Genomic DNA, 27,484 nt, shown 5'->3' on the forward strand with positions numbered 1-27,484 from the left:
GTTTTATACAGAAGATAAAAGTAAGTCAATTTCCTGGAGTGCATTCCATCCTCTTCCTTTTTGCCCCCAAAGTCCAAACCATGGAGACCCTTTCTTCCCTCCATCCTCACAACCCTCACCCATATTCAAGCTCTTGCATGTGCTAGAACTCCTGTCCGTTGGCATCGTGAACGCCATCCTAGCAGCTGGACTTCCATGTTACCCAGCTTCTTATCAGGGTGGGCATGTTCTATTTTTTAACAGATATAAAGCAATACAGCACTATAAGTGCTTATGATATAGTTATATAAAAATACTGGGAAATTCCTGTTATTTTTCTCTCACTTTGAAACTCATCTCAGTTAATTCTGGAAACAAAGTGGGCCACATTGTGTTGCTCAAGTTCTAAACACATGAACCATGTCTTTCATTGTAACAGCTTACCAAACCTGTCTTTTCGCCAGGTTTTAGGAAGGCTTGTCACATGGCAAATGGCCAAGCAGCCTTAGCTTTCACCAGCCTGTGATGGATTTTTCCAAAGGTCTCCTGGCACAGAGTATTATTTAAAAATAGGATGATAAATACCAGTGAGACTGCCCAAAGATCTGAAGATGGTTGCATCTAGGAACGGAACTGGGTTTGGGGATGTGGTTGGCACCACTGTTTTCATTATCAGTTAAAGTCTTAAAAATTGAGGTTAAATGAAGAAAGGCAGGCGGGAAGAAGCAGCTTTCCGAACAGATGTCTTCTGAGCACAGGAGGAGAGACCATTCTCTCCCTGTAGCCCAGTGGGAAGACGTGACTCTCCTCACGTAAGCACAAATGTGTTTCGTAGGTTCAGGCATGGGACACAGAAGAAGCCCTCATGGGTTCGTCCTCTTCTAGCAGACATGTTCTAGTGTCTCACACTTCTCTGGACGTTAGTGTCTCCTGCACTCTGGGTCCGTGGTGATGAACTGTCAGTCCTTCTGTACTTGCAGCTGTTTGTGCTTCTCCCTCAGTCTTGAAGGACAGCGTAGGAGTCTATGTTGACATTTATTCCCCTCAGCACTTTGAAGATGTGGCTTCACTTTCCTCAGGCGTCTGTTAGTGCTGCTGAGGAGTCTGAGTCTGTAGGTGGTTTGTTCTCTCTGGAAGTGTTAGCCAGGATGGTTCCAGGTGTGGGCATCATCTGTTCTCCTCTGTGCTCCCTGTGATTTTCACCGTGACTGTACCCTGTACTGTAGAGACGTCTCTAGGACGACTTTGTGACAGCTTCTTTATTGAATGAACAGTTTTCTGCACTAGTTTCTCATCCTCCTACAGCTTAGGTAGTACCAGAGTCCTGCCATGCACTGGAACACTGCAGCCAGGTGCAAGGTCAGGGATCTGCCTTTCAGAGTTGTCTTTCCCCATGACCTGAGGTGGGTGCCTCCTCCATGTCTGCTTCCTGCTGGTGGCAGATCTTCTGACTGGACCAGGAGTTTTGGCTCAAAGCTTTCTTCAGGGAGCCTTTCAAGATCTTTACCTTCATGGGCTTAGAGTCCTGACTTCTGCTTCAGGGTGTTTTCAGTTGCCCACAGCTGGAGTGCTCAGCTGCGTTTACAATAACGATCGACCAACCAACAGAGTGCTTGTTCTGTGGCAGATTAGCTTATCTTAACCTCCTAACAACCTAGCGAGGTAGTTACTATGGTTACCGCAATCAGAAGGTACGTGGAGAAGCCAGGATTAAAACCCAGTAGTGTGGCTTCAGAGCCCGTGCCCTTGTCCCAGAGCTATCCTGTGTCTGCCTATGGACACAGCTGGCCTTAAACTCACGCCACAGCTTTGTCCCCAGGTGATTCTCTTATTGTAGCTGAGCTTGTTTGTTAGGTGTGTGCTCATGCATGGATGTGCATTCATAAACATCAGTATGTAAAATGCACGTGTATATAAGTAGAATGTCTTCGTCGCCTCTTCAACCCCATGTTCACTGACAGTCTGGGCCGTCTGCTCTGTCAAGGCTGCCATCCTGACCTGGCTGCCTGCCATTCCTGGTTCTGAGTTAGTGACCCTTCTGAATGTTTCTTAGGAGCACAGATATTTCATCTTACTTTTAGGATTTTATGGAATTCCATCATGAATCCTCAGACTGAAAAGGTCAGACAGCCCATCTTTCTGCTTATTGGCAGGACTACAGCTAAACCAAGGACAGCATTCTCTGTTTTTATTAGCAAGGGTGCAGCCTCATTTATTATTTTGACCCAGTAAAACTTCCTTCAGTGGTACAGACTGCCCTTAAATCATTCACTAATTACTGGCCTACAGAACTATAAACAGGATTCTAGGTTATTTGCTGTGAGTTGGTTATTTCCTGTTTATCAGTATCATTCTAGTTTCTCTTGTTGAAATACTCTGGATGTGAAGTAGGATGAAAATTAGAAACAAAATACATCTATTTGCTAAAATGTCATAGGATTCACAAGTCTATTCATTCTGTAATTGGCCAAGTAATGTTTCCAGGAATGGTGAGAATTTATCGAGGCAGGAGATTTGTTTGGAATATATGCTTGTGCAAGCCTGTATGCGCTCTCTCTGCTCTGTCTCTGTCTCTGTCTCTGTCTCTGTCTCTGTCTCTGTCTCTCTCTCTCTCTCTCTCTCTCTCTCTCTCTCTCTAAATGTACATTCATTCACTGTGATTTCCTGATTCACCATTACCTGGGCCCTCCTGATTCACTCCCAAAGTAGGAAAAGGTCGAGAGGACCTTGCCCTTATTGCCCCTGATGTAGGGATGCTCAGTGTGGCTCAGTAGGTAACTTCCTCTGAGAGTCAGGCTGTGCCATTGGTGAGATTAGTTGGAGACCAGCGATCTGCTCCTGTGTTGCTTGTCTGGAGGCTTTTGTCTGCTAGGGATCAAAGTCTCTAGAAACACAAGGCCTCTCTTTTCCAAAACTAGGAAAGACAGAAAAGCCATTTCTTTTTCATTTGTGTGTGCAAAAGCACTCTTCTTTTTTCTCACTATCAGTCTGTCTACAAAAGCATTGGGGGCTTTCCATACACAGTTGTTCAGAATCGGTCCTGGCAGCTATGGAATGAATCGGGAACGCTATTTGAGACATTTTACAGAATTTTTATGCACAAGAGTATATATTATTAACAACAGGGCTCACACAAAGGAGAATTAAGTATGTTGTGATGCCCACCTCCTAGGGACCGGATAACAGTGCACACAGCACACAGCACATGTTGTGCTGGATATTCATTCTTGAACCCAAGCCTGCGGATTGCACCAAAAAGAGGTCTTGTCTCTCTGAAAATGATGATGCAATGCTTTGTAAAGTACTTTGGGTTTAATTTATCTTTGAAAACCTAATGACATCTATTTAAAGTTAGGTAAGTCAGCAGTATTTCTGCTCTCTAAACATAGCAGGTATCACTAATAACTTGTTTTGAAGGGCCTAATCAGTTTAGAAAGACTTCACTAGATCTAGAGAGAACCAGCTGATAGGCCTTTCTGACCCTTAATTCTAAATGTAATTACAAAGTTGTTTTTAACTTAAAAACTGAGACACAAAATAGCAAGTCAGGGAAACATTGTGGAAATAAGTCTCTGTCTAGTTCTATGTCCATTCACACATAGGGATGTTTATCTGGCTAAGTGCAGAGTCTTGCTAACATTTTTTCCATTTCTATGATTTCCTTTCATGAACACTGTGGAAATTATAATTACCTGTTGTCCTCAGACTCTCTTCCTGCCCGTCATTCTGAGTCCCCATTATTGTGTACTCTTGCTTTTGAGTTCTTGGGATGGAGAGTTTTGCCCGTATCCCCTCACTCTAAAACAGGTGTATGCGAGCACAGGCTTCCGAGAGTAGAGGGTTCTCTTCATCTCTTAACAGTTCTTACAGTTCAGTGATCCAAATTTTCCTAGTGTCTTGCCTGGCTGTCTCATGGTATTGATGGACTTTGCCCCCATTGGGCTGGGTGACTTCCCCTCTGTTCATAGAGGAACATTTGTCTCCCTTCTTGTCTGGCTTCCCCACGTCTCAGTAGGCTCTTGGAAGCCTTCCCCTTCTAAAGCATGCTCTCTCTCTCTCTCTCTCTCTCTCTCTCTCTCTCTCTCTCTCTCTCTCTGTGTGTGTGTGTGTATGTGTGTGTAGGATGAGAAGGTATGACAGAATTTTACAAGCATCTAAAACAATATTTTTAACCCTATTTATGGGTCTCTTCCTAAAACATACCATGTGTTTTCTCAGCTTTTAAATAGAGTATCTTGAACATAAGGTAATCTTACTTGATTGCTTGGGGTTATCAGCAGCATCAGTTACTGCTGGAGTTGTGATATAATGGTGCATTGAAGAGCTGTTGAGGTGTACAAAGCTGTCTGATCATACGGTAAATGTTAGCAATCACCTATCCTCTTTAGACTTTACAGGGCAGTGTTTGCAGCCATTCCCTCCCACCCCTGTCCTCCCTCTTTTAAGCTACTGTCAGTGTGTTTGACTCTGGACGCCACTGCTTGCTCATTTACCACTTCTGGATTCTTATTTCTGATCCCCACTAGCTAAAAATCCAGATCAGTATGATTGAGAGTAAAATGCGAGCAAAGCTTTGTGTAGAGCTTTGTCCTACAAGTAAAATATGCAGATCGTGCAGGAACCATTCTTGAAGCTGCAGATATCATGAAGCCAGAGTAGAAAGATATACATAAGTCATTTGGGGTTCTTCTAATGTACAGATGGAGAAAGCGCTGTTGTGACTGGCCCATCCGTGGTTACACAGTCACACACTCAGAACAGCGTTACTCTCAGTGTAGTAATTAGGTGCTGTATTAGGCTTTACAGAGGAGCAGAACTCTAACAGAGCTAACATCTAATGAAGATGATGTATTACATTGGTTTGCACAGTTGGAGCTAGGCAGTCCAGTTGTGGCTGCCTTTACAGTGGAGAGGTTGAGAGCCTGGTCCACAAGACTGGATGCCTCAGCTCCTGCGGCCTGGCATTGCATGCCCGCGTGGCTCCTGCAGAGCCCCTGGTCTTCAGCCCATGTTGGAAGATGGAAGAAGCCGTGCGTGTCATGACATCAGTACTGAATGGCAGGAGTAGCAGCAACAGGGTAGATGGACTGCGCAGCGAGGAGTGAGCATGGGCAAGTAGGAGCCCCACACTGTCCCCAGACCTCCTCATGTGTGGGCTGTGGAGGCTGCTGTGGAAAGTGCTAGGCACTGTGGGACCCCCACACCAGTTAATGCTTCAGGAATACTCTCACAGAGCAACCAGAGGAAGTCATTCCGGTGACTATAGTTTCATCATGTTGACAACCAGGAGGGACCAGCTTCTAATCTGTGTTCTTCTATAATTGGAGTTGAAAGAACTTTGACTTAGGTAGGTGGCTTGTTAATGCTTGTATGTGCCATGTGTGATGGCCTCTGGTTATGAGATTTAAACCCAGAGAGAGAAAGAGGGAAAAGTGTGCTTAGAAGAAGGGAGATGTGACCTAACTAACCACAAATCCATGGCCTGTGCATTGCGTTCAACTGTGACTTGAGCATGCCAGGGTTCACCATTCAAATCATGACGATAACAAGAATTTATTTTTGATTTCTTTATTTTTGTTTTATTTTGAGTAATTTTCTCTATACTCTCTTCTAGCTTATTGATTTTTTTTATTATGTCTATTTTTTCTTTTTTTTTTTTTTTTTTGGTTCTTTTTTTCGGAGCTGGGGACCGAACCCAGGGCCTTGCGCTTCCTAGGTAAGCGCTCTACCACTGAGCTAAATCCCCAGCCCATTTTCTTTTTAAAATTTTTACTGTAAATGTCTCATTCATAGAAATTTTGTTATCTTTCAAATATCTTGTTTTTCTGAAAATAATGTCTTTCTTAATATGTTAGAATCTTGATTTATTCAAGAACTTTAAATTTACTTATTTTATAGGCTGCATTTAGTAATTATAGAACCTGAAATCACCTTACTCTGGTGCGCCCTCTGTCTGTCTCTGTTTCTCTCTCTGTCTCTCTCTCTCTGTCTCTCTCTCTGTCTCTCTCTCTGTCTCTCTCTCTGTCTCTCTGTCTCTGTCTCTGTCTCTGTCTCTCTCTCTCTCTCTCTCTCTCTCTCTCTCTCTGATTCTGGCTAAGGTGATTGCCTTCTATGTCCTGTAAGTGTGGTTGATGAAGGGCTGATGATAGGGACCCATTAGAGGTCTGCTTGAGAGTGAGCCCTTTTAGAGACCTGCTTTATTGGCTATATCCCAGTGCTCCCATCATTAACTCATTTATCTTTCAATTTGAGGATCCTGGAGCACAGAGTTAGGAAATTTGACCCAAGCTTGTTTGAAAGCAGCCCATTAATCCTTAAGGTTGGCTCCTGCTAACACAGAACTCAAGCTAAGACTTGACTGAGGTGGAAACTGCCCACAGACCTTTGGGGACACACTATACACTAGTGTATATAGTATGGGGATAGATATACACTATAGCAGTGGCCTTTCTTATTTCACCCTTACTGAGTCAGTCCCTAAATGCTGTGTGGGAATGATATCACCTCCTTCCTCTGAACGTAGTGGAGCAGCCTCTCTGGTGTGAGCAGCATTTTCTCCTATGTCCTCACTCTGAGAACCTGGGGGGACCTTGTCAGCTTTGTTCAGATGACTGCCGGGTCTATAGAACAGTCCACAGGCATCTCAGGGTTTCACAGGTCTGCTCCGTTATGGCCGTGCCCTATTTCTGGGCAACAGCCTGGGCTCTTCAGGTTTAGTGTTTAGCAACAAACCGTAGGTATTGTGTCTAGGAAGGGCTTTTGCCCCACTTCCATATTCCATATTATGGTTACTGGTTTCTTTTTCTCTTAGAAAACGTCTTCCAACAAATAGGGATTCTAAATTGTCTTAGGTGAACTTTGTCTACACAGCACAAAATGTCTAATACTAGAAGCAGAGGTAAGAGCATATAGAAAATAAAATATGGGCCTATTACCAGAGATGCTGGGAGTGCAAAGCTTAGGGGTCTTCTGGTGACGTAGATATGTAGTAGTTAGAAAAATAGCTAATGATGTTAGTAACACTGCTTCTGTCTGACATTTTGGTAGCTCGCACAGGGTTTGTCCTGGCGGTTTATACAAAAGCCTGTAATAAAATGCAGCCTGAAGTCATGGCGCTGGGCACCATTCATTTCCCATGGGCAGTTCTGGAAGTAAAACTTGCAGCTGACCTGGAAAAGCACTTCCATCCCAGTGTATGCCTGGTCTTGGTGGTAGCCCTTTGGGTTCTTCTGTGAACTGTGGTACGGAGGTGGCCTGGGGGACTCTGGTGTAGTGGAGTTTTTCTAGGTGGATTTTATCAGAACTAGCAAGAGTGTCCTGGAAGATATAGTACAATTTAAGAGATTAACAAAAATCATACTCCCTCTGTCCAGTGAGAACTACAGTCAGATAGGTGGAGAGGAACAAATCAACCTTATTATGGATGATTGCTTTATTGATACATAGACTTTATTTGTAGCCAAATGTCTTCCTATACTTTCTGTCAAGTTGACCTCTGCTTCTTCAAAGTGCATGCCTTCCCATTGTATGGAAGAACCTGCGCCTACCAACAGGTAGTCACGTGGCTAGAGTGGCCGTGTGCCACTTATGCAGAGGAGCTCCTTCCGGCTATGACCTGAGGATTTAGACGTGGAACCTGTGATGGAAATGCTGTTTCTCCACAGCCAGTCCACATGTGACTGGCTCCATTTTTCTCACCACTTGTCATAACAGTTGGGAACAGAAGGAACAGAGGACAAGGGAATGGAGGCTATCTGAACTCTTGGAATGCTTTAGCGTCTGTCACGTCTGGAAGGTGAAGTGAAACATTAGGGGTGGGCTCTGTGGACTTCTTTGTTCCTGTCACAGGTATGTAGCTGTGGCCTGTCCGAGGCCTGTGGACAGGCCTTTCTATGGTGAGCACATCAGAGCCTTCAGCTCCGTCTCGCACTTGGGGGCAGGGAAGACCTGACAGCCTGCTGTACTCTGACATCTTGAGGAATGCTTTCCCTTTTCTCTTTCAGAATCTTGGCAAAGCTAGGAAGTCATTTTACCTTGGCTTCTAGAGATGGCAAATGTGGGCTGGCTGATTCTGGCAGACCTAGGTACTCAGGCTGCGCTCCTCAAAGAGCATTCTGTTCCTCATGGCAGAGAGTTCTCGCTAGTGAGCCTTCCACATCAGCCACATCCTTGGAGAAAAGACTCAGACTGGCAGGAACACTAGGTGGAAATGGAAATACACCAGCGTTTCTAGGAACCTTAAAATGTTCCATTCTAACCTTTGATGTTTGAGTCTCCTTTCACAGGTATAGAAGCAAGAAACATAACCAAGAGCCCTTTCCATTCATGCTCTGCAGCCTCCTTATGAGACAAGTTGAGAATCTGATTGTCAGGCTCACATGCCACCACAGTGAGCAAGGTCAGGGCAGAAACCCCGCTTGGTAGGTGAGGCAGCTGAGGGCTTGATCTACCCAGTGATAAAGGGAGGCCATCAACCTACCCAAGAATACAGGTGAGGGGTGCCTTGTCTTAGTGTAAAGCGCCAAGCTGCACTGCCTTCCGCAGTGTTTGCTAATTGTTCACCTCATCAAAATATACCGGGATTTTTCTCTTGACAGCTTCTGTGAGCCTTTAGAATGCCTGTGGCCGTTCACCACCTTTGCTTGTTTATCACAGCAGCCTGCTGGCTTATTTACTCTCTTCCTTTTTTCATCTGTGCCGAGACACTCTGCCTGTGAAAGCACCTCCTGAACGCTCAAGTGGCACATAGACTTTTATTTGATATTATTATGGTATTCAATTCTTGACTTTTCATCATTAAAATATAAATACTTTCATTATATCATGGCCAATAAGATGGTGGTACTACGGACCTTCCACTCTCCTGAAATAACTTAGATGGCACAGTAACCTGAGTAACAGTTAGAAGTAAGGTTTCACCTAACCCCTTTCTTTCAGAAAAGCACAGATTAGAAAGTGGACACACGTATTTATCTACACAGCAAGGCAATGGAATGTAAGTATCAGTAGAAAATAAGGTTGCTTATAACTTTAGGGAAGCTAAATGTACTTTCTTTGTTTTTTTAAAGATGCTGTTTCATTTTAATTATGCTTATGTGCTTTTGTATTTGTCTGAATATGTTCACAAGAGTACAGGTGCTCTTGGAGGCCAGAAGCATCAGATCCGCCCGCAGCTTTGGCTACAAGTGTTGGGGGGTGGTCTCTACATTGTTGTTAGGAACAGAATTCAGGGCCTCTGCAAGAGCAGTGCATACTCCTAATGGTTCAGCCAGCTTTCCAATTCTGTTGTTTTCAACTAGAAAAAATATAATCGGTAAAGTAGAGGGGCAGCATGGGGGAGCCATGGGGTGGGGTTAGTCCAACTGTATATGCAAGAATGAGTATTAGATAAAATGTTTTAAAAGAGCATTTTTATATTCTTAAAAATATACATGGTTACTTACATGTAGTATCTTTATGTTCTGTATAGATGTTATAGAATTCTCTGTTCTCCTTACATGTAGCATCTTTATGTTCTGTATAGATGTTATAGAATTCTCTGTTCTCCTTATATGTAGCATCTTTATGTTCTGTATAGATGTTCACAGATTTTTTTGTTCCATATTACTGAGAGTTACACCATATTTCATTGCCTATATAGGGGTCCCAATTTATCCTATAACATTATTGAATCTATGACATGGGAAGATTTAGGTCAATACAGTTAGTGTATAGGATGCTTTCATTTCTAAAACTTATTTTTAGCAACAGTGCGTAGAAGCTTCAGGTGCCCTCGTGATTTACAAACAGCCTCACCTCCCCCAGCTCTATCCTTCTCTCTCTGTGTGGGAGTCTTATCACACCTCACCATGCCTCACCCCTGCATTTTTATTTAGAAATCATTCACATTCATAGAAACACTGCAAGAACAGTACAGTGGGAATTCTCCTTGCACCTAGGCTGCCTCCCTTAGACGAGCCATTGGAGAATAAGTTACAGATAACATAGGACTTTATTTCTAAATATTTCAGCATCTATCACCTGAGAACAACAAAAAACATTCTCATTTATGGATTCCTATTAATGTCACACTCAGAAAAACTAACCTTGACACAGTGTCATTATTTGGTACAGTTCATATTCAAGTGTATCTTTTGTTTTCTCATTACAGAATCTAGACAAAGATTGTACATTGTATTTGGTTGTAGTTCTGTTTTTTCCTTAATCTCCTTTTCACTCCTTTGCTTTCTTTCATTTTTTCTTCAGAAATTGATATTTTAAAAACATGTCCAAGCCAACTATTTTCTTATCAGGTCCTGTTGAAGCATTTTAATTAGTGAAGATTATTGCCCACTGGGAGCTTGGTGTGTGTGCACACATACACATTTTGCTTCCCCTTTAAGTGTCCGTGAGTTTTTGTGTCTCCTGAGGAAGCATCTGGAAAAATGTTAGACTCTTCCAATGCCTCACTTCTCAGGATGCCTCTGGGCTCACAGGTGTAGTTTTAGATAGGAAGGTGTGTGTGTGTGTGTGTGTGTGTGTGTGTGTGTGTGTGTGTGTGTGTCTGTCTGTGTGTGTGTGTGTGTGTCTGTGTGTCTGTGTGTCTGTCTGTCTGTCTGTCTGTCTATTTGCTTCTGGTAGCCATAGGCTTTTGTCCTCTCACCTCCTTACTCATGATCATGATTGTGAGTATCCACCTTCTTCCTTTTACTTAGAATTTAGCCAGTTCAAGCCAGTTGTTTCTTTCTCAACCACAATCAAATCTTTGGGCTTTATACTGATCTAATCTCTGTGGAAGAAAGCAAATCTTGACTTGACTCTTTAGAGAGTGTCACTCCCCAGATCAGAGTTTCTTGTCACCCTGTGGCTGTGCTTGAAGTGTTGGCAACATGACATAGTCTGTCATTCCATGCAGTCTCTCTAGGTGTATAGTCTCATTTGTAAACTTGAGGACAAGTCGGAAAAGTTAATATTCTGTGTAGGGCCATGTATGACGTGAGGAGGGTTGTACATTTAAGCCTTTTCCCACGTAAATACTCTTTGAAGGTTTTAAGTTAGGATAATAAGAAAGACAAGTCTTCAGAAATTAAATAAGGAGAAATATTTCTTCTGCATTAAAGATCTTGGCCCCATTTCAACATTTGTCAAGAAGAACAATTTATTTTTATCTTTCATTTGGTTGGTTGGCTTGTCTTGCCGTTTCCCCCTTGATTCTTAATGTCTTTATGCCTTTTTTTTTTTAGACTTTAATGTCTTAATGTCTCTATGCCTTTTCTTCATGAGCTCATTGAACTTTAAGAGCAGCTACTTAGAAGATAGGAAATCACAGATGTATGTCTGCAGTTGGGCAGTGGGAGAAGGTGGCAACACATGTTCAGCTTGTTAGAAATCCACTTCCTGGAGACTGGGAGCTGTCCCAGCCACAGGTGAGCATACAGCGCTGTGCAAGAGAAAGTTGCTTCACCATAACAGCAGGAAGTGAAGCACTGGACACTGCCCAGTGCATTCAGAATACGGTATCTGTTCTGCTAGAGGTAGCACAGAGAGCATCACAAAACGTGCTGGCCCTCGTTTAAGGGGATGTTAGCATAATATATGTTGACATAATCTATAACTGTGACACCTGGTAGACCTTTCTGTGGGTTGCGAATGCAAACTAATGGATCTCTGGAGCTGTCTGAACCTTTTCCTGTTAGATTCCCTAGGTATCTTTGAAGAGCTTGCAAGCAAAGGATCTTCCTGATGCTCCCTTTGCCTTTATTGATGCTCCCTTTCTAAAACCAGGTTTCCAGTTATTTACCAATGTCTTTCATTTTGCTGTATGGTACGGTCTTGCAAAATAAAGATTTCTTCTCTTGGCAGGTAAGGAAACAGACTTTGAGAAGTCAGGTAACTTGTAAAAGTCATGGAGCAATAGCACAGTGATAGTGAGATTCAGATTCAAGTTTCTCTGACTCAGTTTGCCCTGTTTCAAGACTTTGTAAAAGTCTGCTTTGAGAGCAGGTTCAGTGTCAGAGGGTAATACCAGATCAGTGACTGCTGAAGACCCAAGAAAACAGGCAGAAACCAATTACCCTGCATACCCAGTTTTGTGTTTTACTAGTTGTCAGCCACTCTCTGACTTTCCCATCTAACTGGGGTAACTGGGCAAAAATGAGACTAAACCAACACTTCGAACGCCAACATGAAAGCAAGATAACCAGGCAGTGTTGTGAGAGCATTCTTTTTATTTTTCAATTATTAAATTTGTTTATTCTCTTTATAACCCACAGTCGGCCCTTCCTCTCCTTCCACTACCCTCTCCTATTTTTATTTCTTTTTAACCTAAGTGGGGGCAGTCTCCCCACTTGGCCCAAGGATTGCTTTTCATTGCTTAAATCCCTAGGGGTTAATCTCAGACTGTAGTATCTTGTAACCCAGGAAAGAGCAGGAGAGTGTGCTCCAGTGCCCACAGCCAGGCTGTTGGCAGTGTTATGATCTGGCTGTGGGCTGCCTGAGATTGCAAGTTGGCAGAGGCAGGAGACAAAAATGAGGCTTCTGGCACTTTAGATCAAAGCATTGCTCTTACCCTCATCTTGACTACCTGTGAGGGGTAGAGCTAGTATAAGATAGCTAGAAATACACCATCTTCTTTCCACAGGGTGAATAGTGATTTCCCACCTTGCTTAAAGAGGGACTTCAATAGAGGGAATTTTCTTCTGCCTGTGCTAAGCATCAAGAACATATATAAGCTATATGAGTATCTGTGCGTGTATCCAGTACTATGTTCCAGCCAGTACTTGCAGTGGTCAGATTCCCAGTTAACTGTCTTCACCACTGAGTGACAGGTTACAGAGTTTACTTATGGTAGCAGGGAGCTCTTGTATTGGTTTAGAGCTGTGTAAAAGAGCTCAGCGGTGAGGACAAGTGCTGTCTGTATGAATCAGGAAGTTCACTCTTTGAGGCAAATTTATGGTTAGCAATAATGGACCATTTTACTGCCTTGTTTTTACTTAATAAATTTTAATTACCTTCTGTCCATAAATTAAAACATAATCCTAATTATTAGATTTGTCATCTATAGCGTAAATTTCACAGAATAATTGCCATTTGGGCTTTTGGGGAGACATCACCTTACAGTCTTTATTTTAATAATTCAGTAGCTGGATTTTCAGTGAAGACACAGTTATGCTATGTTGCCTCAACTTTCAAAGGATGTACTGATGGTACTCATTGGATTACGTGTGTCATAACGTCATGGGCTGACCAGATAAAGGCAGATGAGGACTGCAAGAGGAATGGTATGAGTTGCAGACTTTTTGAAAGATTTGCATTTTTCCTTTGAAATACATCCCAGCTATTTTCCAGGATAGGTCCTAGAGATAGTTTTAATGAACTATATTTATAATTAATATCATTTCCCATAAAAATGCTCAAACTCTAGAGAATTAATTTGAGTAGGTTGCAAACCTTTCTTCTGTCAGTTTGAGTTCATTCAGTTCAAACAGGTGGAGGAGCTACATATGTTCCCTATAAAATCAGTAGCATTTCATCACTCCTTTCTTCCAGTATGAGAAAAAGGAGCCCACAGAATTTTTAGTTTTATGCTGGCTGAACGTACTCAAGAATATGACACTTTATTATTATTTATTTATCAAAAGAAAAAGCCATAGGGGTAGATGGAGAAGTGTGTGCTTACTGTTACATTCAAAGCCTGTATCCAGATTCATGCCTCCCATTCCCCTGATCTTCCTGGTACAGAGCGAGAGCCAATGCCAGTTGGGTTAGCTAGGTTTGACCAATGGGATGCTTTGCTGAAAATAGCAGCTAAGAGGAAGGAAGCAGTAGATGCTTCTCTTTCCTTTTCTGCCTTTCCCAGCCCCCTAATCCCTGCTCTGTGTGTGTGTGTGTGTGTGTGTGTGTGTGTGAGAGAGAGAGAGAGAGAGCATGTGTATATGAGAGAGAGAGAGTATGTGTGTGTGTATGTGAGAGAGAGTGTGTGTGTGTGAGAGAAAGTGTGTGTGTGTGTGTAAGAGAGAGAGTGTGTGTGTAAGAGAGAGTGTGTGTGTGAGAGAGTGTGTGTGTGTGTAAGAGAGAGAGTGTGTGTGTGTGTGTGAGAGAGAGAGAGAGCATGTGTATATGAGAGAGAGTATGTGTGTGTGTATGTGAGAGAGAGTGTGTGTGTGTGAGAGAGTGTGAGAGAGAGAGTATGTGTGTGTGTGTGTGTGTAAGAGAGAGTGTGTGTGTTGTGTGTGTGTGAGAGAGAGTGCATGTGTGTATGAGAGAGTGTGTGTGTGAGAGAGAGAGTGTGTGTGTGTGTAAGAGAGAGAGTGTGTGTGTGTGTAAGAGAGAGAGTGTGTGTGTGTGTGAGAGTGTGTGTGTAAGAGAGAGAGAGAGAGTGTGTGTGTGTGTGTGTGTGTGAGAGAGAGAGAGAGAGAGAGTGAGTGTGTGTGTGTGTGTGTGTGTGTGTGTGTGTGTGTGTGTGTGTGTGTGTTGTGGAATCGTTTTTTGTGCCTGCAGCTCTCCAGCTCCTGGGAAGCAAATCTTTCATGTTCCCAGTATTCTCTAGTAGCCTCATCTTTCCTCTCTGTCCCTGCAGCCCTAGGATAGTGGTGACTTTTTGCTGTGGGGAACTCCCCCTAGTTGTATCATGTGTCCTCTTTGGCACCTCTACCCTTCTGTCATTTGTGTAATGAAATCTTTGCTCTAAATTTGTTCTATTTTACATGCTAAGAGTATTTTCCATTTCCTTACTGATACATTTCTAGAATAGCTTTGCTTTTATCTCATAGTTATCGTCATTGGAATGTTGATAAAGGGAATGTTAAATTATTCATCGTCTTAGCTAATGTTTAATCAGTTTGGTATTATATTTAGGTGATGGGGCAAAAGAAGAACCAAGCATAATGATACGATTGTCCCCTAAGAATTCAGCCTATAAAGGGGTAGTGCTTCTCCGAGGGCTGTGGGAGCCAAGAAGGAGGCTTGTACTGGAGTAGCGATGGGTTAGACCTCACACATCCAAGGGTGTTGGAAGCAGCAGTTTGTACAGAGTGAAGAGTGCTGGGTAGATGTAATGGACCAAGAGGGCTAAAAGGTAGTTCAGCAGGATCATTAAGGCTCTGAAGAGTCTCTGAGCACTTGGTGATGGGAGCAGTAAAGCAGAACTTTAAGCAGAGGAGCTGTCTGGACACAGATTCTACAAAGGCTACTCTTGCGGGGGAGCGTAGGAGGAGACCTTCAGGGCAGGCTCTTGCTAGGTAAGAAGCAGGAGCCTTGGTTGAGGAGGGTGGGGTTTCTGGACTCCCAGAAGATGCGTGAGGGAGGTGAGGATATGGAGGAGTTTGGTGACTGTTTTACATGTGCCTGGCAGTAAGTACAGCAGGTAAAGTCTGTTGAACTCAGGGAGCAGAACTTGCTTGTTTAGTTAAGCTAAGTGAATCCCACACGATTAGACCTTTGGCCACATTGTGCTCACAGCCTCTCCTTGGAGGCCCAGGCATGTTTCTGGGTTGTTTATTCTGCCCTGTGAGCTGGGTATATTTATTTTATGTATAAAAAAATAGTATGGCTACAGTGCTGCTCATGTTTTACAGACAAGCCAAATCAATGGTTCTAGGAACTAACTGGTCAGTATCCCTGTTTATTACCCACCACTCCTGATTTCCTTTTCTAGACTCAGAGCCTCACAGTCTCTCCTTTAGCATGAAATTTGTTGAGTACCCATCCACTGTGTATTTCATCCCCACTCTGGCTATCATAGCTTCCTTATCTTCCCATGAAAGATCAACTTTCTAGCTGAGACGTCATGGTATGAGTTCTTGTGTCAGAAGTGGGACATCTCTGTTAATTTGTGAAGTCCACAGGCCCACCTGTCAGCAAACCTCCCACGTGTGGAAGACGGTGTACCAAGTCTTTCAGAAAGTTGAACGCCGCGCCTGTGGGGCTCAGCATTTGGATCTGTAGAGCTAGAAGCTGGGAGAAATAAAACATCAGAGGCAGTGGTCACCTTGAGTGCCTATAATGGATTTGTTTGGGATGCTGTTCTGAGGCTGTGTCAAATGTAGATTTAAGAGCTAAAACTAACTCACTCTGTCCTTTGAAGATTCAGAGTTGACGTAGTAGTTAAAGTCTGAATTCTGCAGTCTTCCTGCTTGTCCTGCTTCTTACTGTGTACACTGAATTACCATATCTTGATGTGTCCTTCAATACCCATGACTAGACATAACATGGCAGTATCTACCCTCAGATTACTAGGAAGACAACATGACAAGTGGGCATGGTGTATGCACTGTCCATGACTCCTGACATACCCCAGTACATGGTAAATGCTTGCTGCGGGTCATACCTGACACCGAGGGGACTCTGAAGGCTCAGCTTAGAAAGGTGTGTGTCTGAGTACCAAGGATTTCTGACTTATTCTCACAGAAGAATGGTAGGACTAGTCCTATCTTCTTTACAGTCACTGAAATTGTTGTCTCGGAATGAAGACTCTGGAACATGCTTTGGTACAAGTTGGTTGTTTGCATTCTCAGGCTACTCCTTTGATCATGTCATATATAATCACTTTGTCACTTAGAGAAGTTCCAAAAACAAGTTTGAAAGCCAGAGGTGGCAGGTGCACTTTGAAAGAGCCATCGCTGCCACCGTGAGACTTTGCAGTTGCCTTCATCCTCATTTGAGCTCAGGGTACATGGATGGAGCACCACTCTTCAGCTTCTGCAGAGTCCAGAGATAGAGGGCTGGACAGAGTTCCCATTCTCATGAAATTTGTGATCATATAGAACTACACGGAACAGATTTGATATATTGTGATGCAAGCGCAAATGGAGCGCAGTTGAAGCATGGGAAGGATAGCATTCATGTTACAGAGTGGTGACATCTCAGTAAGCTCTTACAGGGCACGAAAGGGGGGTGTGTACAGGTTTGTAAAGGAGAACTGAGCCATAGGTTAGGGCAGGGCATGGGAAGAACATGTCAGAGCAGGGCCTTCTGTTGTGGGGATGTTTGGACTGTAGAGAGACCTTTGATAGCAGAATATGACAAGATAAATTTTTAACAGCATTACCCTGGTGATGGAAAATAGGCTTGAAAAAGGCAGGGTTGTCTCATTCCCACAGGTTGATCAAGGGCAAGGACAGGGACAAAGTCCTATTTATCTCTGTGTCCCTGATGTTCGGTACATTATAGACATTCAGGAAATACTTTGGAATGAAGACAGCTCAAGTTGAATTTTTTCATTTTTCGCTCTATCCTCAGAACATGCTGACCTGGCCTTCCATCTGTCACAAGCAGCTTGACTAAGATCATCATAGATTCTCTTTTCTTGGCATTCTTTTAGTGGGTACTCTGTTTACTAGTCCTCTGTGCTGCTGTAGTGCCGTGGCGATTGATGGTTATAATTCTGACCCTGAAGCACTTCAAGGCTCCTAAATCATCAGAAAAAGATTAAAGTATATTCAATATCACTCTAAGTTTGTGTGTTTTACTGCAGTCTTATTCTTTGGAAATTGATGGCTTATAAAGTGCCTGTGTACTTGATAAGTACACAGTGAGAATATGTGGTCACCCACAACTCCAGACTCTCTCCTGGTACCAGGAACAGGCAACTTGCTGTGTATGGTCAGAACAGAGTGACCTCCATGCCTAGAGGAGGAAACATGTTGGGCCCAGATTAAGGGGAATCAGATGTTGGAAAACCAGTGGGAGGCAGCCAGCAAATCAGATGTAGACCAGAGAGATGGAAACTGTATTACCAGACAGGCTGTGCCCCAGCCTCAGAAAGAGCACAGTTCAGGGCTGGGGCTCCACAATTATTATAGCTTGTGTGCCTTGACCCCTGTCACCAGGCTCAGGTGGGGCAGAGCTCTCCCCAGCTCAATTAGTATAGCAATAACAACAGTTCCATGAGATGTCAGACACTGGCACGTGAAAGCACTGATAATTAGATCATCCTAGCCCCATGCACATCTTTCCTTGAAAGCCATTATTACAGGGCTGACAGGACTAAGAGACCCAGAGTGAAGAACTGGGAAATGCTGGAAGATGGCTCCATTGGTGACTTTCTTAGATTCTGAGAAAGGGGGGTATGATGTCAATGTTGTCTCCGAGGGAATTTGTTTGGGTTTCCTTTGGGAGCTTGTATTTTGCCAGTATTAGAGATCTGTCTATATTTTGTCACACCGTTCCCTTCCGAGTCTGTCTGACTGGTCAGTTCTCATCTTCTCAGCTGAGAAAGCCAGTCCCCACCGGAGCTACAGGGATCCAGCTGCCACCCAGGCAAGGGCAGCCTGGCTTCAGAGCTGGCTTCACTTACCACCAGGCTCCCAGGTCAAGCCTCTCAGGTCTCTTTGGAGGAGCTTAGCTTTTCTGTATCCTAAATACTGGGGTAGTACTAATTTTCTTCTTTAAAGGTTGAAGTAAAATCATTACTGTGAAAACTCACTATAAAACATCACCTAAACTAACCTGGTAGATAATAAATACTATGTCATATGCTAAGTATAATATTACAGAGAAATGTTAACTATACCAGAGAATACCACAGATCTTCCATTAGAATGCAGAACTTTATCTCATCTCCCCGGTTCAGTAGCCTCACAGATCTTCCCGGAGTACAGTGGGTTATTAATAAGCCATTGAGTCCCTGTGCTGGAGTAGGCAGGTGTTCCAGGTGTTCCTTGGTCTGCAAGGTATGTATCACATTCCTTTCTGGAAAGCTGAGACAGTTCGTAGCTGACCAGAGAAGGGGTGGAGCGTAGACACAAATCCAGAACTAGCTGTCTTCTTTACTGGATTACAGTAATTATCTAGTTTGTAACCTCCAGAGCTGTCCCCAACCTTGGGACTGGGATCGTGGCTAGTTGTCTCTGGGGTCCATTGGAACCTAAGAGCTCCAGGGGCCTTGCAAAGCCTAGAGCACAAGGCACTGAGGACACTGATGCCAGGACCTCTGAGGGGGGTGGCCATGCCTGCGAGAGAAAGTGCCCCAGACCCTGACAAAACAACTGTGGTTATTTTGTTCTTACAAATTTGTTCTTTTTTTTTCCTGCCTGCGGAAAAAAAAGTTCTTTTATCATCAGCCTCTTGGATCCCCTCTGTTCCTCTACACATCACACTTCACCACAGCAGGACCCTTCCCTCACAAACCACTGCTTCACATAGATACTGAGTAGCTCCTGGTTCTGTTTGCAGAGAGAGGAAAAGGGCATTTAGTCCATGTAGTAACTGCTCTACTGAGCATTTTGAAACTCTTCTCTGATGCTGCGTATGGGCAAGGTCCCTTGGATGGCACTTTTTTAATATCCAATGGGACCCCCTGCTGCACGCATGTTCCTGATTCTCAGTCAGCAGCTTGTGAAGCAACGCTGGCCATACAGAGAAACAGATAACTCCTATTGAAGGGCCCAGTGGAATATTCAGGGGTGATATCAGATAGAAGCAGAGCATGTGTTTGGGCTGTGGTTCTAAAAGAAACATGTGGTGTTTGTAAAGGTTCTCAACAGGAGGTGTGTGGAAGCCGCAGTGATGGCTGGCTTAGCACTGAACTGCCACATAAACAAGAAGTCCTTGTTTGACAGGAAGCACTACTTCTACTCAGACCTTCCGGTGAGTATGCTATGTGATCTGCACTTCTAAGTTCTCAGCACTGGGGCCTGCCTTGCCGGGTGGAAACACCACTCCAGTTTTCCATCAGCCCTCTGTCCGTCCGCAGCAGGAGGTCCTGGCCAGCCCTAAATGAAGGAGAGGCCCCCTGGTGTTTACTAGACTGGATGTGATTGTCCTGATTGCTGACTCCTTGCTTAGTCCTGTCCTTCTGTTGGTTTACTCATAACTGAACAGGGCCCAGGAGAGACCAGTGCTGTCAGGTTCTCCCAGCCATGCTGTTTGGTGCTAATTGCCTGTTAGGACAAAGGCTAGCCCTGTGGCTGACGCCGCTGTTAGTGCCCACTGTCAGAGCAAGTACTAGAAGACTGTGCCTCTTTCATGTAGACGTTCCTAATAAGGACACTGTCATCTCCCAAGGAGCAAGTAACTAGACAGTAGTGGCAGAGTAGTAAGCTAAAATGAGCCCAAACTATAGGTGAGCAGCAAACTCAGTATTTACCTGCTTTCCCCCCAATTTAGAAAGGTTCTTAAAGTGGTGTCAATGCGAATGAGAGCTGAAACTGAAATGGTGAATGAGTTTCTGAAAATAATGTGTCATTCAATCAGATGTTCTGATAGCTGAGTATGATTTATTAAAAAAATAGCAATAAACATTGCCACGCTTCCTTCTCCTGGAACTGAAGATTGGAAGAGTTGGGTTTGGTGGTGAGTACATAAATAAAAAGTAGACCAAGTAGAAGCCTGTACCCCCCCCCCCACAGTCCTCCCACAAGCTCTGCTGTATAAAACCTAAAGAAATGTTTAATTTTCTGTACTCAGATGAGCCCTGTCTACCTGACTCACATACCACACTGGGAATGCTTTATTGCAGCTTGTTCTTCTGGACTAAGTAGTTCAGAACAGATGGTTATGATACTGCACAGGACGTGTTGATACTAGAGTGAATTTGTTGTCTATCTGAAACTCAGACTTAGCAAGGTGCCCTAGTGTTTTGTCCAGCAACCTGGACCAGAATTCAGGTTTATACATGAAGGTTTATCTGAGCATAGATAGGGAGTTAGCCTTTGGTACAGTTCCCCAAGTGTGATCCCAGGGCACCCAGTGTTAACATTTCCCAGAGTCTTGTTAGGATTACAAATTTCCAACCTCACTCCTGGCCTCCTGCATTAGAAACCTTGAGGGTAGTATTAAGCGTGCTATGGTTTGAAATGTCTACTTGATTGTATGAGGATGTAGAAATTCTAGAATCCTTTCACTGGCCTACTAGGGAGAGGTACAGACTTGGACCATTGTGGCTTAGGGACCTCCTGCATCTGTGTGTGGCTTTAGGCAATGCCCGTGACCCCCTCTCGCCTGAACTACATAGGCTTGAGGGATTGAATGAGGGCAGCAATGTCCCCAAGTACTGCAGATGCTTTAGCTCTTTTCTGTTTATCTTCAGTCTTTCCATTGCTCTGTATTCTCAGCATGTGTTTGAAAGTAATTCTTCTTTTCCATTTAGAGCAGTGGTTCTCAATCTTCCTAATGCTGAGATCCTTTAATACAGCTCCTTATGTTGCAGTGACCCCCCCCAACCATAAAATTGTTTTCATTACTACTTCATAGCTGTAGTTTTGTTACTGTTATAAATTGTCATATAAACTCTGTGTTTTCCGTTAGTCTTGGACGACCCCTGTGAAAGGGTCGTTCATCCTCTAAAGGGGTCGTGACTCTCGAGTTGAGAACCACTGATTTAGAAAGAGGGACACACATCCTCACAGCAGCCACCAGTTATTTCATGCTATCTGCTATCCGTTAGCCCAGTGTGCTCATACCATAGCACTTTCTGGCCAGAGGAACAAGGGAAGGACAGTTGGCATGATTGCCTACCTGTAAGAGCAGAACTCAAACAAGCTAAAACGCATTGGCAGTTGCTGTAGGCCATATTGCAAGTGGATGGCTAACTGCTTAGCCAGCATTCCCTGATAAGGGGCTCAGCAGGATCCTGGTGATGAGATGCAGAGTTTAGGCTAATGAGCTAAATGAAAACAATAAACTCTTCTCTTAGGGGCTCTGACAATGAGATTATTGTTAGTCCCCAAAATGGGACTGCAGCAAGCAAGGTAGGATGTGTTACTAATTGCATCATTATTAGGGGCATAGAGACTTTGGGTGGGTAGTGGGGTAATGGGACAAGCCAGAAGAAGACAGGTTAATTATGCCAGCGATGTATAAAGTACATTTTTTTTGTCTCCTTGTTTCTCCCATTATTTGGGTCTGTTTCAAGTAAACCTTTATGATGTGAAACTAAAAGTGAAGTGAGTCCCAGCTTTCAGTTCTGGACTAGTGACTAAATCCATATTTGTTTCCGAGCAGGCCGGCTACCAGATCACCCAGCAGAGGCTCCCGATTGCTACCAATGGACACTTGACCTACAGTATCTATCTAGGGAAGAAACACAGTCAGGTGACCACCAAGACAGTGAGGATCAAGCAGATCCAACTGGAGCAGGACAGTGGCAAAAGCCTCCATGATGACCTGAGGTCGCAGACACTCATTGATTTGAACAGAGCTGGTAGGATGGGTCTGCCCTGCTTCTTCCAACCCTCTCTGTTCTGGGGTCTTAGGCGCTTCTCCTCCCTTCTAGACTTTTCTCAAGCCAATTGAGAAAGCAGACACCGGAGCCTGACTGACAGAGATCAAAATACCCATGTTGGTATTAGCAGAGCTGATGGGAGAGCATGGCCTGAACCATGCTCACTGCTAGGCTTGCCAATACTCAGCCCTGAAATCAGACAGACCTGTCCACCCTGTCACAACCACAGCTGGACATCCTTAAGAAATGAGCCAAAGTTAAAAATCCACAAGTTTCAGAAGTGGGGGAAGGAGGGTCTGCTTTGAGGGTCCTGCATTAATGCCAAGTTTCCCCAAGATTTCCCGACTCCTTAGCTGTTGAGTCTGTGAAGCCCAAGCCAGGTGACTCACCTCTCTTTGGTAGGAATTGGCCTTCTTGAAGTGGTCCTGGAGCCTGACCTCTGCTGTGGAGAAGAGGCAGCCCTCGCTGTCAGGGAACTGCAGCTGATCCTTCAAGCCCTGGGCGCCAGCCAAGCCAACATGGCAGGTAGGAGCTGCATGGACACTGTCCCTGCTCCCTGTCATCTCCTCTCACTTCTGGCACATTCTGCATTTGGCCTGTCACACCCCATTTTCCTTCCCCCTCTTAAAATTCCTCTGGTGGTCTTTTTATGAGCCTCAAATCAAAAATAGACACAGACAACATTGCATACACTTTGAGCCAGAAAGACAAGAGGCAAGATTTACCTTCTCCCGCCTCGTTCCATGACAAGTGTGGAGATCATGAGGTGTGATCAGACCTTTCAGAACAGAACATTGTTCATAAATACCTTCATATTTTGTGAGTTCTATACACATAGCCTGTTGTTATTTTGGGAAGATCTATTTCTCTTCTTTTGCAAAATGTTTATTTACCTTGAACCATGAGCTACCCTGATTTGATTATACATTATACATGCTTAGGTATGTGGATGCAAATAGTAAGATATCAAATGGCATTCCATTCATTTGTACAATTAAAACACCTTTAAGCCCTGCACTCTGGACACAGAGGTAGGTGGATCTCTTTGAGTGCAAAGCCAGCCTGGTCTACAGAGAGAGTCTGAGGCCAGTGAAGACAAAACAGTGAGACCCTGTCTCAAGAAACAACAACAGTAACCCAATATATTATCTTAAAACCTGAGTAAAACTTTCTATGTGTGCATAGGAAAAGCTAGTTTATTGGCTCTGAAATAAAGTTATGATTTCACAGGCCTAGAGATACAGCTCAGTAGAGTGCTTACCTGGCATGTGTGAGGCCTAGGTTCAATTCCCAGCACTACAGAAAGACAAAATTATACCAAACTGCCTTGATCTTTAAGTCCAAGCAGAGAGACCCTTGTTCTCCTGGGTCTGGAGTGTGACGAAATTACATTATATACATAAGTGAAATTGTCTTAAACATTACTTAAATCTTAGGTCTGCTGACTTTTGTTTCTTCATGACAACTTTATCATGGCCCTTGCTCAGTGTTCCTTTGCTGTCCCTAAATCCCTGAGAGGGAATGTCTCCCATGGTTTTCCCCATGTTCCTCTTTTACAGACTGTAAAAACTCGCATCATGCTTAGGCCCTTCCTAACAGAATACAAGCGTCTTGTTTCCATAGCACACACATTACAGCAGCCACAGTGGGCACTTAGTGTCATTAATGAGGATGTCCATCTGCCTGCTGGTGCTTAGTACTGTGGGTACCCTTGTCACGTCACACGGTATGTTTGCATGTTACACAGGGCCTTCTGAAGTTCTAATGCCGTGCTTGTCACAAAGAACATCTTACAAATGATAAATTGTAACTTCAGGAGTCCTAGCACAAGTGAGACCCGAAGACCAAGCTTGCTTATTTGTCCTCATCTTTAAACTAAAGGCCGGAGAGACAGCCCCATGAGTGAGTGGCACAAAGGTTAGACATGTAGGAATAAGGGAATTCTCTACTTCCCACTTATCACTAGGCTGCTTTTTGTCTACAGAACCTAAAGGAATGTGAGCAGTTTGGATGGGCATTAGCCATTAATGCTCTAAGCATTGATTCTGTATCATGTGCTTACCTCCCGCAAACCCATGAGATAATGAACAGGCTGCTTGTTAGCTGAGGAAGAGTCCCATCAGGGTCCTGTCGAAGAGGGACGCCATAAAGGCAAGGACGCCTGGGTTGAGGGAGAGTCCCCTTCAGGTCCTAGTGAAGACAGAAGCCACAAAGGCAAGAGCTCATGAGTGAGTGGCAGCAGCGACTGATTTGTTGTGACACTGTCTGCACTTTGTGTTTCTTTTCAACACAAATCAGCAGCTTTGTTCCTAGGGCACTGCACATACTAGATGAGCTCTGTCCAGTAGAGCAGCCAAGAAGCTCAAGTGCTTTGGAGCACTGGGCTGCCTGGAAGGTTCAAGAGTCTGACTTCTGGGCCATTAGCATTTTTTGAGCCTAAATGCAGACTGTTGTATCAACACTGGAGGCTACACTCGGAACCGAAGGCTCTCTTGAAGTCATGCCCCTCAAGACCTTGATGCTTATGGACTGAAGTGTGAACTGTTCTGGGTTCTATTTAGCCTGTTATGGTAGTTTTGCTGATGAACATGGACCCTCATAGCCTAGTGTCTGAGTTCTTCCTTTCTCATGTTCAGCATGTTGCTGCTGTTAAAAGAGATCCCCAAACCAGTGTGTTGATCCAAGTGCGAACGAAAGTAGAACCACGAAGTATTCCAACACTAATACTATCTACTAGTTGGAATGTTTAGTATGTGCTTATTATATTTATCCTGTAACATAAAAAGATGGTGATATGCCTGTTTACAAGTAAAGAGACTGAGGCTGAGAGTCTAAGACTCATTAGAAGTGTCTGCACTGCACCCGAGCCCAAGTGTGCATCCTTTCTTTATACATGGTATCGTTTTCCCCAGGCATAGCCAGCTGGTGTCCTACTGCTGTAGATACCTGCATAAGTAGGTGCTGAAGCATGTGTGTAGACAGAGAGCCTGGATCTGAGTTAGAATCCAAGCCTGTGGCTTTTAGCACTTTTAAAAGTCATTCTCTAATAGCTCTGTGGGGGAAGGAAGAAACAGAAGAGAAAAAGAAGCCAGGAGTCAGAGCTGGGGTTCTGGTAGAGAGGCAGTTTGAAGTGCTGCAGAAGTGCCTAAGTGCCTCTGTTGTTAGCACTGCACTACTGAGACTGGTACACCGGTGGCTGTGAGGCTGCACATGTGACAGAAGGCCTGTGCTGGGCGCATGCACACACTTTCAGCAACAGTAGTAAGTCTATAGCATCTCCACCTACTTGGATGAATATGTCTTATGATCACTTTGGCTGGAGATGTAGCTCAGTGGTAGAACCCTTGTCTAGCATGTGTGAGCCTAGGTTCTATCCCAGCACTACAAACAGGTTTTGCCCACTCTTGCCCCCCACATTGTCTTCTGTAAGTTCTGGAGATTATTCAGCAGCCAGAATGACTCCACAGACCTCCCCATCCGAGCCTCAGAGCCCACAGATTGCAGTTTTTATTCTTGTTGTGCAATGTGCTTCAAAAGGAGAATGTGACTACTCCCACATTGTGCTCAGTGGTATCGTGTGTAGGTTAACAGATATCTACCTGGAGAAGATAGAAACTGAGCTTGATGAGACCCTTACACAGGAAAGAACCCCCTGCCCCCAGTGGGACAGAATGCACAGAGGTAAACCTGACTGGTAAGGCTTTCATGTACTTGAGGTAATTTGACTTAATTTGTTTAAAAGGCATTTTTGTCTTCATGAGGTAGAGTATCTTTTGTTAATGTCTGACACTATATCTGGATCCAGGCTGGCGAACTCTCTTTCAACACGACAGGATACTAAGTGATTCTCCTCAGACATTTATGTAGTGTGGTGTTCTCTGGGAGAGACTAAAATTCATGCCTTTATTTTTCTTCCAAATTAGAATTCTAAATCATGAAAGAGCCATCTTTAAAAGTGACTAGTAATTCATTCCCTTGAGGGTTTTTTTGTTTTGTTTTTTTGTTTTTTTTTTTTTAATCTGTCTCCCAAGCTTTGAGGTTTGCCATGCAGAGCTCAGTGTACTTGGGCGGTTTTCCTTTGGGTGTAGTGGGCCTTTCATGTGATTGCAATTGTAGATCAGCACTAGTTAGACAAAACCGTAGGACTCACCTGGGTCTCACTACAGTGAGACAGAAACCAGTCAGCCTGCTTACTGCTCAGGGGATCACCAGTGTGCTGGAATTCATCATTCAATGGGGTTTAACTCACTGGATAACAACAGTGGGTCACACCTAGCTCTAGGTTCTTGAAAAGGCCTTGTCTATGCTGTGAAAGCCTTACCATCACCAGGAAACACATCAACAAGCAAAACATGAATAGTTATGATCATTGTTCTAAAGAAATAAACGACTCTCAGTGCCAGAATAATTTGGAAAGTGGCAATATTGCTTTTATAGGCCACTCAGCAGGATTGTTTAGTTAAGAACTAAAGAATGATTCAAGGCCTTAGCCAGCCTAGAACTAAGTGATGAGCTTCCAGGAAATAGCTAAGTCAAAGAGTCTGGCCTGAAAAAGAGTTCACAAAATACCACCAAGATTACCAAGGTGACAGGTAAGTGGAGAACAGTCAGAAATATAAATCTTCCAGGCGATGTGGAAATCATGATAAAATTCAAGGGAGAGAAAGACCAAGTTTCATTTACAATTTAGAACCCACTATTGCTCCTATGGAAAGTAGATTTCAGGTCAAGAAGGGAAAAACAGCCCATGTGAGAATGAGAGATCAGGTTCAAGCTGACACTGCCTCACAGTGATGGAGAGGTGGGTGGATTCAAGACAGTTCTTAGGACAGAACTGTCCTAAGAATTCATGGCAGGCTGGGGTGGAGATCAGGGAGCAAAAAGCAAAGGTGACTTCGAGGAAGTTTAGAGAGAGGGCTAGCTGAGATGGGAAGATAAGGACAGGCCAAGAGTCAGGATTTGGAAACCGGAACACTTGTCAGGCCTGGAGTGGGGTTCAGAGGAGAAGTCTGCCCTCAGAGACTCAGGCGTCATGAGCACACAGATGTTATTAGAACTGTGTGCCACTCTGGAGAGCACATGAGTAAAGAAGAGACTTCTGTGTTCTCACAGGAAAGGGGACACAAGCAAAGAAAATAGAAATTGAGTGTTCAGGAAAATGGATAGCATTAAGCCACCTGTGCTGATGTAGAATGGTGTTTCAAGAAGGAAGGAAACCAGGAAGCCCTGGCTCACAGGAGGATTATGAGTTCCAGACCAGCTTGTGCTGCAGAACAAATTTGAGTCCATCCTCAGCTATGTAATAAGGCCCTGTCTCAAAAGACAGAGGGAAAAAAACTGAAGGATTAATTTATATGTCACAGT

The 27,484-nt window shown here is 43.9% G+C and overlaps 1 protein-coding gene across 2 annotated transcripts in view; it reads left to right on the forward strand.

Moving 5' to 3' along the window:
- The window catches only part of Gatb (glutamyl-tRNA amidotransferase subunit B), an 86,583-nt gene that overhangs the window by 8,308 nt on the left and 50,791 nt on the right, over positions 1-27,484 (forward strand). For both annotated transcript variants that reach the window (XM_063282121.1, NM_001399231.1), the window contains exons 3-5: positions 19,432-19,545; positions 21,901-22,099; positions 22,523-22,645. In XM_063282121.1, the coding sequence (XP_063138191.1) occupies positions 19,432-19,545; positions 21,901-22,099; positions 22,523-22,645 (436 nt within the window). The remainder of the gene's footprint in view (positions 1-19,431; positions 19,546-21,900; positions 22,100-22,522; positions 22,646-27,484) is intronic.

This window comes from Rattus norvegicus, chromosome 2, assembly GCF_036323735.1.
Source record: "Rattus norvegicus strain BN/NHsdMcwi chromosome 2, GRCr8, whole genome shotgun sequence".
Taxonomy (NCBI): Eukaryota; Metazoa; Chordata; class Mammalia; order Rodentia; family Muridae; genus Rattus; species Rattus norvegicus.